The sequence below is a fragment of the Orbicella faveolata genome, unplaced genomic scaffold, assembly GCF_042242905.1.
Source record: "Orbicella faveolata isolate gen_17 unplaced genomic scaffold, um_ofav_v1 contig_47, whole genome shotgun sequence".
Lineage (NCBI taxonomy): Eukaryota > Metazoa > Cnidaria > Anthozoa > Scleractinia > Merulinidae > Orbicella > Orbicella faveolata.
The window spans coordinates 12,441,831-12,463,232 of record NW_028301577.1 but is presented as its reverse complement, the minus strand read 5'-3'; the positions used below and the strand labels follow the sequence as shown (position 1 = coordinate 12,463,232).

Here is a 21,402-nt window from a genome sequence, read left to right as displayed (position 1 = left end):
GAATCCCCTCACGGCGACCTCACGGCACCAGCAACTTTTCAATTGCCTAAGAGCCTGGGCTACTATAGTGAATCTGACAATAAAATATAATGATCGACGTAGGGTGAAAATCACTGATACCTCGTAAGTTTCGGGAAGTGATGGACATCTTATTTCTCCCTAACCCTTTTTCACCTGGGGGGAGGGCATACCGTTTAAACTTTGCGAGCTTTTCTAAAGTTCTCTGGGAACATTTCTGTGTTGTTTGGCCATGCGGCCTCATGTTTCTTTGTCAACCAGGTATTTAAGGCGTGTTTTACCTCAATTTGGATTTTTAAGTTTCATATTGTTTTACTGATATTTTCGATTTAATATACTTAGATTTTTTATACTAAAATCTTTTAATTTGTTCGTATCCATATATTCTTCGCTTTTTTCGAAGCAATTTTGGAGCCGTTCCGACATTTGTGAAAAATCGTTTAATCGAAGCTGGCGGAGATTTTTAAAGAAAAACATGACGTCATGCTTTTCGCGTTGTCTCCGAAGTCAATGCGGTTAGATGCTTTACACGTCATATACATTAAATTATAATCGAATATGTAGTTTTAGTAAGTAGTAAGTTTTCTAAGCGCAGACTAAATAGGGTTGGGTTAGAAGTCAATACATCGCACTGAAAACAGGATTGACAAGATCATCAACAGAAGGGCTGTCATCTTGATGTACTACTAAGGAAGCGTATGCCTATTAAGGATGGTTCGTATATGTATAGTTTAGTGGTGTGAAAGGGTAAACTCTAAGTCATCTTGGCATTTTCCACTCGAGGCTCCTGATATATCTGTATTTGCTACCAAAATCTAGGGAAAAGCAAAGAGAACAAAGGTTTTCTCCAGCTCCTGCAAACAACATCAATGGGGTCAAAATCGCGGGTATGGGCTCTTTCGCGCTTTTGCTACCCAGCTTCGAAATTCATACCCCCTCTTCCCAGCGTATTAGCTTTTACTTACATATTGTGGGTGGGGGTGGGTGTGGGGGTAGGGATGTGGTGTTAAAGGAGTAGAGGGGGTCACCCTTTACCACCCTGTAAAAGCGCACAAGCCAGGCCTTGCCTATACTGGTGGTATTAAACTGAGGAAGACTCAAATGTCAACAAGAGATCTTGTTTATTTCAACAATTACATTACAAGAAAGACAAGAGAAATTCATGAACAAAAAGCTCGCTGCTTTTTGCATAAATTGTTGAACCTGTCTATCCGACTAAGTCCCACTCGCTTATTCACACAAAGTCTCCAACGGATCACTGGTAAAAAAATACATCCTTTACATTACTGGCCAGTGAGGTTGTTGAACGTTAGTTTTTTAAATTTGTAAGCATACTTGCTTTACATATTCAATTGTGCAATTCGTGAAATAACAATACCATACCTAGCTTGGGGTCCGTCAGGACAACAAAATATCAATAATTAACACTTTGGTGCATTTTAAATTGAACATACATTAAGTACAATAATTTACAACTAATGAATCTGCTTTCTTCAGTCATGGTTAGCCTCCAACTTAATTATCACACAATCCTCCGAAAGATTGTATGACAAAATTGGAAAGATCGTGTTACAAAACCGGAAAAATGGAGACTACCACCTGAACAGTCGCAGATATTGATTTAACAAGAGTTGCAGAAAAAATACCGGAGATCACAAAAATAGGGGAAAAAAACATAACCAATGGACTTAAATATAATGTCAGTTTTGGAAGCAAACTGGTGTACGAATTTCAGTTTTCAAGCCACAAATAGTATCATGTGAAAATGGCGATTGAAGAAAGTTACTTCCAACCAATGGCACTGCTTTCCAGAAGAGCAACCAGGCCAATGGACACGATGTACAATGAACCAACGATGGCACCAGTCCACAACTACACCATAAAATAAGAGAGAATAAATAACAAAAATATTAGTTGTTTATTGACTCACCAGAAGAGCCAGGCAGAATATCTTTGCACACCATTTCTAAGGAATCTCACTGCCCTTAGCCTCTTATAGAGACCTCCTGTGCTTTTTTTATGCAAAGAGTATGTGATAAAAGACATCCTAAGGCCTTGTTCACACTAGTGACATAACAACATAACAGCAGGACCATGCGAGAACACTTCATGCTGATGTTTTAGCAACCAGTGTGAACAACAAAAGCGGAGCATAATGACATAAGCATAACCACCGTCAGGAAAAACTGAGCTTTCATTTCTCAGTTTACGTTATTGTGAATACCAGTGTGAACGACGCTAAGAAAACAAAACTTTGTGAGCACCAACATGTTTGAGGTCTTAAGGAGTCATGTTTGGCTTAGTTTAGTCCTGATTTTAGTCAGCTTTTTGCTGAATAGCTGACTGACTGTAAAACAGCTCTTTACTGGCATATTTGGGACTTATAAGTATGTACCTATACTGAAAATAAGTGGACTGACCAAGTGCATTAGAGCCATTATGGCCCAGTAAAGCAGTATCATGGTCTTAAGCAACCAACAGTCTAGCAATTTTTGTTCAAAGGAGAGATAGAGGGAATTTAATACTATAGTGATGAAGAAATTACTATGATGGCTTGAAACCACATAGGCTCAGCTAGGGTGAGGACATGACACAGAGAGGAGACCTTTCTGGTGATATTTCTATTGTTTCACAACTGATTGAAAAGAAGCTTACCTTGTAAGTCAAACGGAAACCAACGATTCCCACAACCCACTGCACAAAGATAATCACAGTCACCTCTGCAGATGAAAATTTGAGAAATCAATCCTCTATCAGACAATTTATTCATCCAACCTCTGTCTGTCCGTCAGTTAGTCAATCAATCAGTCAGTCGGTTCGCCTTTCAGTCAATATAGGAACTGCTACATAGTTCTAATAGCTCTCACCAATACAACGTGTATTAGGAATAAACCTTAACATCTCCTGCTTGATGATTTTCCTGATTCTCATCACCTGTCTGGTTGATGTGCTTTTTCGTAGGGAGAAATTAGCTTTTCATCCCCCTGATATAGACTAACCTGCAGAGTAGTACCACTTCAGATCTCGCAAGTAAACAAGGGCAGCAAAAATGCCAAGACATAGGGTATTGTTCATTGTGCCAGCTCCATACAACTACAACACCAATGGAAACAAAGACAATTTATTAGATCATGTGCTTATTATCTGTCGCAAATCAGCACACCAAGTACTGTAGGCTCGATTACCAACCGCTGTTCGGGAGAGGAGCCTGCATTACTCTCCGAAGCCACTCTCCTCGGGGAAGGAATGTAGACCAGACACGAGAGCGACGGAAATCAAGCCTAACCTTACTGTTTATCTCATCAGAGCTCAAGATTTCTATGAGGTGATAGCTAATGAGGGTGAAGTAATATACTTTGTATCAAACTCGGAAGACTGTGTAAGATCACATTTCCAACACTGAGAAGATCAGAGCTGAAAAATTTAACATGATATGTACTGTAGCAGAGTATACTTTTGATGAACTTCAAGCTAAAGTTAAAGCTAAGGAGAATTAATGGAGAAACAAAATCATGGAAGACTATGCTGACCCTGTCAAGGTCATAATTTCCTTTGTTAATTTTTTTGGAGAATTGTCTATGAGTTTGATGAGGTCAAATCAACAATCACCTCATCTCGAGTAATCTTGCTATTTAAATTTCCTTCAAATAACATTTAAGTAGTTTTATCCGATAATGTTTCAAAATCTTCCCCTGAAAGAGTCCTAAAATTTCAGGGAAACGAAAATACACGGTCATGTTTTAGACGACCTTCAGCCAGTGGACACTTCTGTGCCTGGCAGTGTACTTTTAAACCAATCAGATTACAGCATTTGCATTAGTTTACAGGTAGTAACAATTATACTGCAAACACATTGTTTTTCTGATTGACTGATAGTTGCACTGATAGTTGCACTGGGCCCAGTTTCAGAGTTGATGCAAACTGAACCACTAGATCTAGAGTGAATAGAGTAGTTTTGTTTTTGCAATATAACCTTGTGGCTGCTACTGGTAATTTTTGTTGGCACCAAAGTAACCAGTAAGATTGCACGTTTGCTAAAAGCTGGCCACTAGAGCCCAATGACATGTAAACACAACCCAGGGGGCTTGAACCTGGATATTGGATTACAGTAACAAGCTGCACACTTGTAAGAACATCACATTTGCAGATGTCCGAGTCTCCACCTTGTTTAATTCTCTTATCCCAGACAGAAACAATATTACCTGCGCAAAAGTCATGGAGATGTTTTCTTTCCTCTTCTTGGAGGCAAAAATCAGGGACGAGACAAGTTCCGAGGCATTAGAGCAGAGGGGGGTTACCACAAATGACACATAGAATGCTAAAAGACAAGATTACAAAACACAGCATACTGTAATCAAGTACATATAAGATAAGAGAGGAAAGTAATAAATTTATCACTGAAATGTAAGAAATTAAAGCAAAAAAATCCCAGAAAATGAATTTCTGAATCAAGACAATTCTTAACTTCTAGGTGGGGAGTAAGACTATGATGCAAGTGTATCTTGCACAAAAATACAAATATTTACATGGAAAATGAAGCTGTCAATATTCAGACTGATTTTTCTAGAGCCGACCACTATCTAGGCCAAGACCTACCAGGACACTGATTTAATACCTGTAGTCCTGAGTAACTTTCAATTTTTCACCACAGGAATAAGGATGAGTTCAAAAGGTTATAAAGTAATTATTCTGCTTCCTTATCAGCTTTAGTTTTTGAGAGATATGGGATATAATGAAGTAAATTTCACACAATAAAATATAACATGCATATAAAAATTAAACATAACTTACCTGAAATAGGAATGTGAGATTTGTTCTTTGGATTGGTCAGTGAATCAAGCACATCACACATTGGATCAGCAAAAATTGTCACCTATAAGCAAGACCGAACATTGTTCAAATGCAGTTATGACTGGTCTTAGAGGGTAAACACAAGTAATGTCAGAAAGATGGTCAACTTAAGGGAGAACTTAATCCAAAAAACTGATCATACACTTCTAGTGTGAATTCCCTACACTGTATTGTTGGGAAGTGAACACTTGGCCAGGTTGTTCAAAGCCCAATTGAGCTAACTCAGGATTTGCAGGAATTTTTATTTCATTTTTGTAACTTTTCAGTGAGGTTTTCTGTTTATACTGTTTGGCCGTCAGTTTCGAGCTTGAGTAATCTCAAACTACACAAAACATAAGCAGTGAAAAACATTTTTATAGAAGAAAAAATTATACTTGGGTTAACTTGTAATCCTGGGTTAGCATTAACCGGCTTTCAAACAACCTGGCCCAGGGCAAGAAAGTCTGAATGCAGATTTTACTCACCAAACCAACTCCAAGGACAAGAAGACCAACACACTTCAGGGCCAAATGAGTGAAACTTTCTTCACCTTCCTCTTCCTCCTATTAACCACAACATAGCAAATCAAATAAATAAAACAATATAATGACCAATTTCTTTCCATAATTTAAGAACAAAATGAGGAGAGATGAATAACAAGTAAAACAAAAAACTGGAGAAAGGAAGAAAGGAACAAACAAACAAATGCATAAGGAAAAAAAGGAAGGAAGGATAAAAGAAAAGAGGAAAACTGGATTAAACTAAATGAAAGTTTTAAACACAAAACATTTTGATTGATAATTTATTGAGAGAAATCATAGATGTACATGTACAATGACTGACAGAATATGGGAAAAGGAATAAATAAAATGGACAGAGTAAAGAACTTTCAGGTATAACTATTGCATTTCAAGAATTAACTTGTGTCAACAAGTTGAACTGTTCACATATAGGAGTTACTATGGTTTAAAGGTGTCTAGAACTATGGATAAAGAAACCTGTTAATGATCAGACACCAACAGTTGACAAAGAATCATTTTACAAGCAATTTATGATTTTGCAAGCTTTCAAAAATAGCTTATGTTAGTGAAAATGACATTCAAAATGATTATGCAATGACGTGAAGTATATTATCATATCAGCTTTTTGTTAACAGTTAAAATGTCATACTGAGCCATTAAGATGATTAAACAGCACGCACAGTTGATAAGCAGCATAGAGCGCCCTCCTGAAACAGTATGTTAGTCAGTAAATGAACCCTTAAACACCCATTTCCATTACCTAAGCACATTTTCAACTGGTCTACACCACAAATTGACCATAGCTCACAGCTAATGAACATGAGGAAATATTTCTACCAGTTATTTTACAATTTAAAGTAATAGTAATTGGACCAAGTGGAGTGCAATTCAGGGAGTAATCGCGCGAGTAATTTCAAAATCGGACAAGTGCAAAGCACAAGGCTGATTTGAAATTATGAGGACGATTACTCCCTGAATTGTATGACACAAGGTCATATCTATTAATCATATCTATAACAAATTTTGGAATTAAAAATGTCTTTTGAGAACTTCTTTGGAGCAAAAACGTCTGTAGCGCTTTTAATAAGTTTTGAAAACTGTAGGAAACATTGCAAAGGAAGCCATTAAAGCACGCATAATGGACGTGCAAATCACGTGTGTATCCAATTACAAAAAGTTCAAATTGGATACCTGTAATTGGACACCCATGTGATCGTGTGCAGATTATGTGACAAATAGGCCTGTGGAGAACCAATCACAATCAAGAATTTTGTTATAGATACAATTACTATGATTACTAGTTTGGATACCTTGGTTTAAGATCAAGACAATTCACCTTGTTTGTGATCATTTTCTTTAATCTAATGAAACAAACACTATTTTTGTAACAATTATATATTCTAGTTATGCAATGCCTTTCAGTGGCATACCATGGAATGTCCCATTTGTCAACTTTATTTTCAAGAAATACACAAGAGCCTTTTAGAAAATAAAGCGGCCAGCACAATCAATACGATGTGTGAGCAGAGCAGAATGAGAAGGTTGGATGTAGTACCATTTGCATTCTGATTGGCTGTGTTTTCTATTGCATGGTAAAAATGTCAATTTATGGTGAAAAGACTTATTGATTAGACACCAAAAGATGTAAAGCTTGTCATGATATTGATCAGTGCTTTAAAAATAGGTAATTCCCTTTGTTATGGATGTTGAAAAATATTTTATTAATTCAGTTATGAATTTAAAAGTTATAAAATATTTAAAAAGCAGAACCAATTTTTAAACTTTGCTTACTTTTATTTCAGGAATAAATATCCAGTTTTAAAATTCATCTTGATAGTTTTACAGAGTGGCATATGATGTTTAAAAGACAATTTAGCCATAGAAACAATTAACACAGTCAGATTAACATCACACCAAAGTTATTGCATAATGGACAAATTCTCTCAGATGTTTCTCTCAGATACAAGAGGAAAAAGAAAAGAATTGAATCAGGGAGATAGTCTTAGTTCATGAGAAAATCTTGGTTAAGAGACGCCGATTCCAAATAGATAAGAGTAACACTTAGAGAGATTCAAGTGAAGAAATGATGAAGCCCATCCAACTTCAATATTTGCATGAAAAAGTTTTGTTTGTTCACTGATTCTGCCACAAAATCTACTCACCTCATGCATTTCAAAAGAATCTCGTTGAACGAGTTCCTGTTAAGTGTTTAAATTGGAAAAAAAGAACAGCAATTTGTAAGCTCTGTGGGAACACACTGAAAAGTTCAATACGATTTAGTATCAACTTGAATCAGACTTTGAGTGCCCTCTGCATTGGATGTGAACAAATAATACTGCAGAGAAAAGATGTGAAACTAATTGCATGTACACGACTGTATGTTTCTATGAATGAAAGCATTAATTGGTTAGCTTTGTTACTTTCTGAATACAGCAATGAAGCCAATGAGAGTAGCATACATGTAGAGCTGCAGACAGCAAGCAAATTAAAGCAACCACCACAGTACTAATAATACATTAGTAGCATACATTAATGCTTTATACCTGTTTATCCTCTTTTCCCTCTTTTGAGACAATAGGATCAGTTTCAGTTGGTTCCTTCTTGTCCATTCCTGCTCCAAGGCGCCAAGCTTTGAAATACTTCTTCTGGATGTGCACTTTAAAGGAAATGTGAAAATTATAAAATACAAATCCTTCGACACTAAAACTGGTTTTCAGCACTGATTCAAGAGTAATAATTATTTATATGTAAAACAAGTTACAAGAAAAGGAATCAGTCAGAGTAAAACCTGCAGTCTAGAGCATCTCCAATGTTTTGAGGTGACATTAAAGGAATTAGCTCATGTGTACAAAAAGGCACCGGTGGTCCACTGTCAAATGATACCAGCAATCAACACTTGATCAACATCTTGGTTGATGCTTGGTCTACAAATTGTTTGTCACTCGGTCAAGTAGTCTGTTGGTCTACAGAATCTTAATTTCTACAGACACATCACCGAGTGTGGATCGATATTAGCAGTGATCACACATGCAATATTTCAGTCCACACTTGCCTGACGCACCAATAATGCTACCTTGAGGTCGGCTGTCGGTAGCATGTCAGTAGTCAGGCTGTAATATATATCAGTGCGTAAATCAATATAATATAACTTTTTAGCACTCATTATTAAGAATAACTGTGATACTCTCTTACTACCTTCTTGAGCAGCTTTGTCTTCAGCATCAGTGTGATCACCAATCCGGGTTGGCATCTGTCTCTTGGCCATCATAACAAACTGATGCAACACCTTACGCTGCATCCTGTCAAAACAAAACAAACATGTTAAAATTTTATGTGGTAGACCAACATTAAATGTGTATGGCTTAAAGGCAAAGCAACACACCATCAAAAATGTTAAACACTTGAATAAGTGACAATGTTATTACTAAAGAACACATCAAAAATTTACAAATAGAAAACAAAACAAAACACTGTCTTACTAATGACATAGAAAGAAGACTGTACTTAAAACAATTAAATGGGCATTGACTGTACACATCTCTCATTTTTTGTGGCTAGGTGTCACATACATGCTCAAGAAAGGGTGAATGATGATGAGTTCAAATTGAATGCAAGAATTGCAATGTATGCTGCCAGGAGTCATTGGTCCATGTCCTTGGCCAGTGTAATGTATAACTGAGTGGGTAGTTTTTTATTTGCTAAATAAAACAAATCAGTTAAAGTGTGTGACATACGTTTCTTGACGATGCTTCTCTGCTCTCATTTGGGCCGACTTACTGTCAACAAACTATGAAAAGAAACAAAGACATTTCGAAAAACAGAAATTAAGATTCAAAGTCATTAATTACAAACTAAATATCAAGCAGTTCAAAAATTTGCAATTCTAATTCCATGGTATTTTCAATGTTATTAGTACGGGCAGTCATACATGTATGAATGCATGTGTAACTAAGAATTTACCCTACGAGAAAATTCTCTCACACTTGCACAAGCCTTTAGGCAAGAGCAATTTGAAAGAATTTTCAAATACCACTGGTAGTTTGAATTCTTAATTGCTTGAGACAATCATTAATTTGCACTGCTGTTGCGAATAAAAAACTAACAATTAATTGCACGTCTCTCAGCCCATCACAGTGAAGTAATTTTGTCAGTCATAATGAATAACTTTATTCTGATAATAACGCGTTCAATGCTTGCAGCGGAACTGGAGTGATAGTAAAGAGGCTCACCAGGAAAATCAGATAAGCAACGAATCCAATGAAGCAGATGATCATGGTCGCCAAGGCAGCTTGGCGCACATAAGGTGGCTGATCTCCAAAGTTGTGTGGGCCAAAATGCCAATCTGCTCCTTGTACAATGCTAAGCAAAACATATGTAAGAACCTGCTGGTCAGATCCTCACTTAATTTAAAACTATACAGTCAATAATATCCAACACTTACATACTAAGTACTTTCATTATATAAAAATAGGTACCCACAGGGTACATGTGTGGAATACATGGATCCAGAATGCACTGCAATCTTTGAAACTCATTTACATTAACAGACACGAGCCAATGACAATAGTGTGGGATATGGTATCCCACACAAAAACCAATGAAATACCAGGTGAGCTTTTGTGCAAAAGCATGATATCTTCACACATGAAAATATGTTATCTTCACATGTGAAAAGATCACTGTTATGGTTGCATAATGGTGCCTTTCATGGTGAAAGTGAAATGGGTTGGCTTTCATTGACATTTATAAAATATATAGAACATTACAATATAGATTGCCACTACAATATATGAAATTTTTCTTCTCATGTTGAAAAATACTTCTTCAACACTTGAGGAGAAATTTTGTATCTCTGCATGACCATGTGATATCTTCTATATATTAATATACTATAATAATAATAATAATAATAATAATAATAATAATAATAATAAACAGAATACGCACGTTACAATTCAATATGAGTAACAATGATACTTACAAGTATGACAGCGATGTTAACAGCATAATTCCAACAGCTGTCTTCACACTGGGTAAAATTGTCACACCCTGCAAGTGTACGAGAATAAATAAGAACATGCTGAATTGTTAAAACTGACAAAGGTAGTCATGGTTTTGTTATAGAATGACAACAGTTTAAAAAAATACACAGTTTAATGGCCTGGTGCTTTACTTACTTTACATAATAAGTAATGGACTTTCCTAAGAAGATATACTAATTGACTAATCAAGCACAGATAACTTGATCCATTGACACTAATGTTGCGGTCAGATTAGCGCTAGAGCTTACAAACTAGCGTGCTTGCTTTTGACGTCACTGTAGCACGTGTTGGAATGTGAGAATTCATGTTGGGGTCAAGCTGCAAATTCGCTGCTTGCTTGTTAGAAAGTGTTGACATATGACTGTCAGTTTTCGCGCCAGTTCATAGTGAGTCGCGATGGATGTACATTTGGCTTCGTTGCTTATTTTTTTCTTGCTGTACCGATTGCGTTGCATAAGAAGAAACACTGCTATAAGACGAAGAAGGAGAAGGTTGTTTTTATTCCTTCAACGTGGTTTATTGACACATTCCCTGCCAACAGCGACATCAACCACATTAACGCTTTTAAACGTTGCACATATGCACTTGCAAAGCATGCAAACTGAACGGCCTTGGACACTTCGTCGTCCACACTTTGGCTGGTTCGAGTTGATGCTTGAAGACGAGAGCCAGTCCCGCTATATGAAGGAACACTTCAGGATGCGTAAGGACACGTTTCTTCGGTTAGTTAACCTTGTTTCTCCGGAAATTTCAAGGAGAAACACGAGGTTACGAAAAGCCATTCCTCCAGCTAAGGGAGTGGCAATTGCTTTGTGGAGGTTGGCTGGAGGTGGAAGCTTTCGCGAAGTTGCTACACACTTTGATGTGGGAAAGTCATCATGTGTCACAATCACCAAAGAATTTTGCCGCGCGCTGAACAGATTTTCAAGGTGTTTTATCAAATTGTCAGTCAACCACCATGACACGACAAGAGCCATTGCACTGTTTCAAGATGAATGTGAAATTCCCCAAGCAGTTGGAGCAATAGATGGGACTCACATAGTGGCCCCAAAGAATCCTTTCGATTATTTTGATTGACAACACCGCTATAGCGTGATCATGCAAGCTGTTGTTGGAGAGAATCTAATGTTCTTGGACACCGCAATTGGTTATCCAGGTAGTATGCACGATGCTTGAGTCCTATGGAATTCCGAGCTGTACAGGAAAGTAGTGAATGGAAATATTCTGAGGGAACCTGTGGTAAATATAAACGGAAACGATATTCGACGTCTGCTGCTCGGGGATGGGGCATACCCTCTCTTTCCATGGCTATTAAAGCCTTATCCTAACAATATCGTTTTAAACCCGACTCAACGACGATTCAACAAAGTGCTCTCCCCAGCAAGAGTCACTGTTGAACGGGCTTTTGGTGTTCTCAAAGGAAGATCGAGAATTTTGCTAAAGAGAATGGATAACAGGTTTATCAATATACCGGAAGTAATCCTCACATGCTGCATTCTACGCAATTTTTGTCAAGAAGCAGGAGAAGAATTTGACGACCCTGAGATTTTGAGAAGAGTCGTTACCATTGAGAGAGAATATTTGCAGTCCAGACGTCTACATCACGCTGTACGGAATCCGGGAGCTCAAGCCGTTCGTCAAGCAATAGAAAATAACTTATAATGACTTGACAACTTGTAGGTTATCCTAGAAACACAACTGTTTATTGTTTTGTTTTGTTACATAAGCATACGCTCGTTTAAAGCTTTTTTAATTTCAATGAAAAGTGAACAGTTCATGAATTGAATAAAAAAATAAGATTTATAACATACATCTCACAATACATTGATATAATGGAATTGTATTTTATCTATTACCAATGTAACGAAACTGTCACGCAATTAGTGTAAACAGCAAAAGCCATGTCCCCATCCTTTTCTAGCACTCGTTATATTCCATGTTTTTTGTTTCATGATCAAGTTTTCACTTATTTTTTCAAAAGTTCTGCCATACGAAGGAAAAATTCCTGATCCCTTCTTCTGCTTTCTTCATCGATTTTCCTCTGCTCGATTTCCATCTTGAGCATAAGCTCCTCTGCTCTTGTTTGTGATCGCTCAATCGCTTCCACTTGAGCGTTCTGCATTTCGAGTATTTTGGAAGACAATTCAATGAAAGCATATTGATTGCTTTCTTTGCTTTTTCTTGCTTTCTTTTGAGCAGGCTGGTCAGCCTTGGCCTTCTTTCTTTTGTTTTTTCCTTCCTTTGGCGAGGAATCTGCATTGCCATTGGAGTCGCTTGAATCAGCATGCGAAGATTTGATTGAGGAAGGCGAATTACTTGTAGTGGATTCGCTGCATGACTGAAGCACCCCGGGCATTTTCACAACTGGTCTTGAGCCCAAAACCTCTTCAAAGGCATCAAAGAATGGACTGGTTTTTGCTGCACGTCCGGTCTGCGAATTGTTGGTCTTCGCATCTTTGTAAGCCTGCTTCAAGTTTCGTAGTTTGTCTTTACATTGCTTCATTGTTTTAAAAGGGCCTGCCTTGTTGACTGCTTGAACAATCTTCTGCCAGGCCTCCAAACTTCTACTACTTTCCACTTCTTCCACCCTTTCCTTCCATTCCTCGACAAGCACCGAAGTCTGAGCGTCAAACCACTTGGTTTGGCTTGCTTTCGTGCCATTTTCGTTGCTTTGACTGCTTGACTCTGTTTCAGGTCTACACTTTTCTGATGAGGAGGAAAACATCTCTTCAGCGCCGTCTGCATCCCATATAGGTCTTGGAAAATGTGCAGTGTAAAAAGGCTGAAAAGGGGCAGCTGAAGGAAAAGTGGCTGCTGAACGCTCGATAACCGAGCCCGGTAATTGTGAAACAGCGCCATAGTTGTTCCTCTCGGTTGCATGGCCCGTCTGCCGAAAAGGTCTAACATTGCCTTGAAGTGGAAATTGGACTGGATAGCCATGGTCATAAGTTGAATCAAAGAAGGGATTCGGTGAAGTGCGATCCCGAGACATGCTTTTTCTACGAATTTTTGCCGCCTGTTTGCAATACGGGAAACTCTGATGCTCTGAATAGAATTGACAAAGGTCACCAATGAAGCAATCAAAAGTGCTGCTTCCCCATTGGACAAATCGCGTAAGAAAAACATATCTTATTTAGCACAGCTCAAGAGCAGTACACACCGCTCTTGAGTTGAGCTTCGGATCCTTTGTACTTTTAGTTACTCTGGGGTTAGATTTCAAACAAGCACATGGTCATACTCTTGATCAGTCACACCGAATATCATGCTTGGAATTTGCTATGTAAACAAAAATGACATGTCAAGCAAGGTTCTAGCGCGAATCTGACCGCAACATAAGAACAAAAGCCCTTACTGATAACCAACTATTGCAAACTATCAGTCATGATATGGAGAACTTGGTAAATAAAATTCTGAGCCAGAGTTCAGCTGAACATTTTGATGTTCTAATGAAAATGAATCACAAGCATTATAATGACTAGAGAAATAGATTACCTGTCTGTTACAACTGATCTTTCCATATCCACTGCCTTCAATAGCTTCATCGTAAGCATTAAGGTCGCACTTTCCAATTGCCAAGCTTCCAGCCCATGCTGCTGTCAATAACATAATGGTGCTGCCTGCCAATGTCCTACACAGTGTCATCAAAGGATTAACAATTATTATTAATTCATATATTTGACAATAACCCAAAAGAATGCATGGTTAAGATTGGTGAAGAACAAGATGGATTAATGAATGATGAACTTGGGGTCTACCTACCATTTAATTCACAAAATATACAGGGTTTGTACCCTTTTTCAGAAACAAATTTCCAGGACTTTTCCAGGACTCAGATTGATTTTTCCAGGACTCTAAAATTTACATTAACCCGTTCACTCCCAAGATCTTAATGTTAATTCTCCTTACTGTCTGCCATACATTTCATATTTTTTTTATTGAGTTAAACAGATTTCCAGAACTTTCCAGGACCAGTAGCCCTTTTCCAGGACTTTCCAGACCTGGAAAATGCCACAATAAAATTCCAGGACTTTCCAGGTTTTCCAGGACCCATATGAACCCTGAATATACCATTTGTCACAAAGTCCCTTTGAAATGTTGCCCATGACAAAACAATATTTAACATCTTTGGTCAACCTCCAACCTTTCTAACTTGTCACTGTTATTTTTGTAGTCATCATCATCATTTATTTGCGACACAATTAAAAAAATGAATTATATAAATTAACAACAATTTTGATAGGGTGAGAAGACCCCCAGAAAACCACCACCACTAATAGTGTAGGCCACCTCAGTTAATAGTAATAATTTTAATTTTTAGCTACAAGTGTGTGTGTACAGCATAACCAATTCAGCATTCAGTAAAAATCTAATCATCCTTTTCTTGAAGCTGGAAAACTTGTTGAACCAGAAATAGATACTGGCAGAGAATGTGCTAACTATATAACATCCATTTCCTTTATTTCCAATTACCAATTCTTTACTGTACATCTAAAATTAAAAAGTTCAATGCTGAATGATTTTTACATTTTTGTATAATTAATTATAATAATATTATAAACACAGGAGATCAAATAACATTTCTCACCCCATGCCAACTGAAAGTTTGGTTTGAGCATCAGGTCCAAGACCAGATACAATGATAATGGCCGAGTCGGGTACTGCTCCAAGCAGTGGAAGGACAATACCACCTGGAGAAAAAATATATATTCACCCTTGCTACTGGCTTTCATACTTTTTACAAAATATTTGATCTCCAACTTTCTGCCTGGTGTGGCACTAGCTCCATGATCTCATTATTCAACCTCCTCCTTAACTTGTTAAAACACTGTACAGGGAGGAAAGGGAGAGGGTTCAATTGGATAGGACTGATTGAAACCTAAAACTGAGAACAGAATCCAGTTTTCATGGTTACCTTCCCTTTTTCTTGAGAAGATTTCACTGAAAATGTAAAATTTCAACTTGTAGACCTTTTCACTTACCAATCAATGATGGGGAACAACCAAGATCCAGCAAGAGCTCAGCACCATCTATCAAAAATTAAAAAAAATAATTTATTTCTGGGAAAAGAAAGTGTTTAAGTGTTAAACCATGCCAAGTTGGGGAGGGGTGGGGGGATGGGGTGGAGACCCCAAAAGCCACCATTCAATTGGTGAAGGAAAGTATAAACCAAAACTGGAAATTCCAGGGGATCAGAAGGGGGATTCAAACTGAAAAAACCCTCTTAGGGAGGGGTATGGATATTATTTTTGTGACACAGCCCATTATGCGGACATGCGAGTCTTATATTAATTTTTTATCAAAAGCTTGAAATAGAAACTTCTCTTTCTGATCATGACCGCAGTGGCATATTTCTTATTGTTTGTTCTAAGAATCTAGCATATGTTGGCAGAAATGAAATGAGGGTTAGGAATAGAGCAAAACTTTGTTGGAAATTCCAAAACTTTGGGATTTGGGATTCATTTTGTGAATGCTACAGTGTATGCACAGGAAATCAATACTTTAGAAATACTTTACACCCGCTTTCAGTGTTATGTGCATAGGCGACATCTTTCGACCATCTTTCGACGTGCTATGAAAGACCGTTAAACTGTGAAACTGGTAGTTTTTCCAGTTACTAGCGGAGGAAATGACAAGTAAATGATGATTACCTACCTCAAATGGCTGAAGAAGATTTTGGACTTTGCATGCTTCCCCATTTACGGGATGATTCAAGCGATTTAGTGTAGTCGATCGGATCTCAATAGTGACTTCCGGTAGAATTGGGCTGCTGCTGCTTTTAGTATTCACAACGTGTGAGCATTCAAAACAGTCGACTTATTTCTGCCAGAATGACTTCTTGATACTCCTAACCTTAATTTGATGTCAAATAAATCAATCTTTCATCATTCATTTCGAGTTGGACCGTAGACAAGTTCGTTGTGCTTACATTTTTAACTAGGCCAGGTTACATAGCAGGGGGTGTGGACAAAACGTGGGGTAGGCCATGGCCTGGACCATGGTGTAGGCCATGGCCTACCCTGTGGCCTACCCTATGGCCTACCGGTGGTCAGATTTTTAAAAACATTAACAAAACATCAGTAAGAGTCGAAGGTGGCATAAAATTATATCCCTTGTGGTTTCTTGGCCTACACCATGGCCCAGCCATGGCCTACCCCACGTTTTGTCCACACCCCATAGCAGGTCGAAAGATGGCATGTCGAAAGATGTCGCCTATGCACGGAACACTGAAAGCGGGTGTAAAGTACTTTAAAATCAAGAGGTTGTTGGGTTCGACTGGAAATCAGTACTCTAGAAAATAATACTTTAAATATTTTAGAATCAAGAGGTTGTTGGGTTGATTTTCATGAAGACTGTCAGAATTTATGGATACTATTTATCGCAATGCGCAGTATTTTATTTATGTATTACCAAAAATAGTCCTGTAAAGAAAACAAGAAGATCTTTTACATCTTATAACAAGTTTCACGCTTCTAAAATTTAACTGTTTTCTTAGGACTACAGTCGCAACGCAGTGCAGATTCCAAATATTCATTGATCACTGTAGACGCCATATCACTTAATCAACACAAACTGCATTATTGCACCATCGCTCTTAGCCTATGTGAAATCTCAAATTTAATTGTTTTTCCCATGAGTAAAGCCCGGGGGATGTACTCTGGGAATTTCTGGGTGGGGATGTGCTGCTTGGACCCTGGAACCCTTAGCCTGTACCAGAGCTAGTTCAGCTGAATTTTGCTACCCTATACTAGAGTAAACTCCCCAAATCCCCCCATCTATTGACACTGTCGAGGCTGATTTGCGTAAATTTAAACTTGCTGATTTGATTTTTTTATATTTTTGACTGGCAATTCCTGGTTTCCATAGTCTAGATAAAATCTTCAACCAACTAGTCAGTTTTGTGAAAAATGATACCCTATTCTAGACCCAAATGCTCTGATTTATTTATATACCCTATGAGAGTAAACTGCTTGAAAACCATACCCTTCACAGCGGCACATACCTATATAGCCCATATATGGCAGTGCCCCCCTCTCCCGGGGAGTAAAGGGCTAGCAAAGTAGTCACACCAGTCATAATTCAAGAATTACATTATCCACAGCTATCTTTAGTAGGGTGGTTATTTCCCCACTAATGACATAATCCTTGCATGTTCTAACATGTTCTTTGCTTGGCTTGCAAATGTTTAATTTTTCTTCTGATCTCTGAACTTGCTTCAATTTCACAGCACAACAATTCACTTCTCTTGTCTAAACATCGAAAAATACTTGGGAAACTAAAAAGACTGTCTCTCCTGGTGAAGTAAAATTGCAAAGTAAACACGATCTTTTTACCACGTAACAAAAGTGAAAGCTGCAACATCAGTGCATTCCATGGCTGGTGTCATACCTTTTTTAACGTATTTATTATTCCCTTCGAATCCAACCCTACCATAAAACCAAAAGAAAATATATTTTACACCCAATAAACAAAACAATATCCGTAACATTGTCCTTGTATTAAAGTTTCAACAGCTTTTGGCAAATAACCATAACAGGCTGCGTGATTCAAAATTTGGCCGAGAGGAAGTTTGGGTCTGGTCACCAACAAAACAAAGAAAAAATAAATAAATAAATAAATAAATAAATAAATAAATAAACAAACATGAACTGCGCTTGGCCCCTGGCCGCGCAGTTAATAAGATGTTCTGTGATGTAATGTTGTAGGGAAACATACCAGAGATACATTTTGCTGCAACACCAAGGATAGCACCATAAAACACCATCAACAGAAGGTTACCAGTTATCTGCAAGGCAATTAAAATGTATATGCAATGTTAGTGCACAAGGTCAGACAATAAGACTTGCTTAAGCCAATTTATATTAACAAGCTCAGAGGTAGATGGACGGAGAAAAGGTGGGGGCCTGGGTCACACTTCCTCCAGTCACTGAATCTCATTATTTACACATGCTGAAAACTGAGAACACAATGAGATCACCATGGTTGAACTCAATTTTTGCTTGATCCATAAACATGCACTGGTGCATAAACCAACTTCGACAGCGTTGAAACCATTGACACCTAGCAAGAGATTCTAGTTTGGTCTACCTACAGGTATCTTTGTTCAAGTTACTGAGACTGCCATTAGTGGGTCTAGATGCAAAGATGATCTAGGAAGCAGTTCTTTATGTACACTATTTAACGCAAATAAGTTGAATTAATAGAGGAGCAACAGAGCTGTGAACAATGTTTTATATTCTGGAACATTTCTTCAAATTATGCAGTTTTTTTTGGGCAAGTTTCAGCAACAAACAAATCCAAGATACAGCAGTTTTCCTTTGATTAGATTTTGTGGACGCCAAAGACAAATGATTACATATCAAATATCTTTAAACCTTTTGCTGTGTGATTCTTTTGCTTGGCTTGGGTGTGTCATCCCAAACAATCATTTCCTTTTAAGAGTAGAATGTTCAAGAAAAATGTTGTGGTATGTAAGCACTAAAAACAATCATCTATTCATTGGTGGCAGTCAAGCTGAAAAAAATGCTAAGCTCTGGCTTTTATTATGGATTTAACTGGACTCACTGCAATAACCAGTACACACAACATGTGGCATCTTTGGTGGAGAAAGGGTTTGAAAAAATTTCAGGGATTCTAGAAACTGTCTAGAATTTTATTTTTTGGATCACAATTAAAGTTCCACTCGCTTCACTCCAGAAAAGAAGCGAAAACAACTATTTGCATATCAATGAAAGCAAGCGTTCAGCGTTGTTCTTTTCAAATCTAAAGGACGCCTTGATCATGATCGGTGAACTGGAAAAAAATAAGTCTCGAAAAGTTTTCACTTCAGTGATTTAGGGAAGCAAGATTACAGATGTTCATGTTTTACTATTCTTTGCTTCCAGATCTTTGTTAAATCGAGGTTATCAACCAACTAACAGCAAAGAAATCTTCAAAGAGCAGGGACTATTTGAAACGTGATCAAACCAAGTTTCCCAAGCCAAACGTCCTACATGACTTGTTCTTCAAAATTGTATTGTTCAAAAAATGTCATCCAAATAATTCTGACTTTTTGGTGCTGAATTTCTCGAGAATTAACGTTCATTTGGAAATGTTTACCGGTACAATTTCGCGAACTATTCAAGAAATGTACAAAAGTTGGATAACCCAAACCATCAACAGATCGCAAAATCTAGAAACCAACACCCATCGGAAAACAATATTTTTTTTCTGCTTCAATACACACATCTTTTTTTAGTCCGAATTGTTGGAGTGTATATTAAGCTTAATCCGCGAGGATAACATTCGTTTTTTGAGTGTTTGTCTGAACAAAATATTCAAACACTTCCGAAACGAAAAAGATCTTTTAACAAGGTCCAAACGATAGCAACATGTATGCTTTGTTCTTTGAAAAAAGCTCATATTAGCTGCGATCAAACAAAGCTACGCATGCAAATCTAACAGCTGTGAAATAGACCGTGATCGTCTTGAATATGTTTTTTTGGTCATGAAATTCAAAACGTACAAACATTAACCATGTACATGTACGTACCCGTCACATGTTAAAACGCTACAGGATAAAGTCGGAAATTTAATAAAGACGATCAGCTCGAAATTATGAATATTAAACCTAACAAAATCGATATAAAGCTCGGATAGTAAACTTGAAAGGGGCGTATGAAGATTATCATAACTTTGTTTACACGCCCGCTTCGACAATTAACAAGTGTGCAGTCAAGTTTGGCGGCAAACGCGATCGAAGGTACTTTACAATTTACCTAAAACTTTCTTAACACATTCTTCTTCTCTTCAAGGTTCGTCCTCGGAGTAAAAACAATGTATAAAAATACAAAAGGCTTACATTAAGTGTACAATTACTCTAGAATCTGCTCTGAACAACGTATTAAGCTTTCTCGCATACTTTCCCGCTCGATTGCCGATTAGCTCCAGCAAGGATGGACAAATGAAAGTTTTTCGCAGCTCGGCGATTAAAAATCCCTTTCAAATTACTTCTAAAGAAAAGTTCTGATGAATTCAAGCTTACCGTGGCTGAACAAGGATAGGTCTCATACGTGCAAGGTTCTTCTTCTTTAGTACCGTTAGTACCGTTTGTACTTTTTTCTTCACGTTCAGCTGCCTGAAAATTAAACCAAACGATAGAACGCGCTTATTTGTTAGTCACTTTCAACCCAAGACATCTGAACGAAGAAGACATACGACTTTTTTATTCAAGTTTAACAAGTGTCAATGGACTAAACAATAATTAATATTTTAGAAGAGTTTTAAATAAGTAAAATTATAACTTACTCGTCTGAATAAAGCTCGGGAATCCGATGGCACGAAGAACTGGCACGACAGCCAAGTGCACAAGAGAATCAGAAAGTAAACTTTTGGCGAAAAGCAAGCCATCTTGACCTAGGACCCGTCCTCCAAACGAAGCGAAGCGCTAATGCTAAAATAATCGCTGTTTCTAGAATATAATTACTCGCTGCGGAGCACTGTGGGCTCGGAGGTGCTTTCATATGGAAATTAAATACGAAGTAACGCAATTTTCCGAACCGATGCATGACCAGAACAAAAGGTTCTTGCAAATGCGTACGTGCCATAGTAAAATTCCACAAATAATCTCTGACAATTTCAAGTGCGTTTGTTAAAACTTGCGACGACGGCAACATCAGTATCCCAGCCTACGCAATTTCATACCTCCAAGCACGAGTTTGGCCACAAAATAGTTCTTACACATTCGCAGGTCACCGCGAACATTCGAAATACCAGTTCGAACCCAGGGTACTCGCGGTTTAGGCCATGTTTACAAGTTGGAAACCCTGGCGCTAGGATAGGGAGTCTCGATTTGGGCTCCAAGAAACAAAATATGGTAAAAATACCGGTATGGCAAGCCGTTTGTAGCAAAATTTAATCCTTGCGATATATGTTTAATCCTTTAAATAACGGTTTTATTTAAAGATAGAAAAAGGCATTCAATCCAATGGTAAATAAAATTTTTGGTTCAATTC

At 37.7% G+C, this 21,402-nt stretch overlaps 2 protein-coding genes across 3 annotated transcripts; both read right to left on the bottom strand.

The window, feature by feature from the left end:
* Positions 1-1,122: 1,122 nt before the first annotated feature.
* Positions 1,123-21,105, bottom strand: LOC110058423 (uncharacterized). Of its 2 annotated transcripts, XM_089279196.1 has the most exons (18): positions 20,696-21,104; positions 20,433-20,525; positions 18,125-18,194; positions 15,391-15,438; positions 14,997-15,099; positions 13,904-14,039; positions 10,351-10,418; positions 9,599-9,728; positions 9,104-9,156; positions 8,565-8,668; positions 7,913-8,025; positions 7,532-7,567; positions 5,334-5,411; positions 4,810-4,891; positions 4,221-4,336; positions 3,018-3,111; positions 2,674-2,738; positions 1,123-1,890 (listed from the first exon to the last, which is right to left on the bottom strand). In XM_089279196.1, the coding sequence occupies exons 1-18, from the start codon at positions 20,795-20,797 to the stop codon at positions 1,801-1,803; spliced, it is 1,581 nt and encodes a 526-aa protein (XP_089135322.1). In that variant the 5' UTR covers positions 20,798-21,104; the 3' UTR covers positions 1,123-1,800. The 2 variants fall into 2 exon arrangements, with proteins under 2 accessions (XP_089135322.1, XP_089135324.1); XM_089279198.1 differs by lacking the exon at positions 7,532-7,567 and having other exon boundaries at positions 20,696-21,105.
* On the bottom strand, positions 12,366-13,514 carry LOC149097201 (uncharacterized). The gene has a single exon (XM_089280108.1). The coding sequence runs from the start codon at positions 13,401-13,403 to the stop codon at positions 12,378-12,380; it is 1,026 nt and encodes a 341-aa protein (XP_089136234.1). The 5' UTR covers positions 13,404-13,514; the 3' UTR covers positions 12,366-12,377.
* Positions 21,106-21,402: the final 297 nt, after the last annotated feature.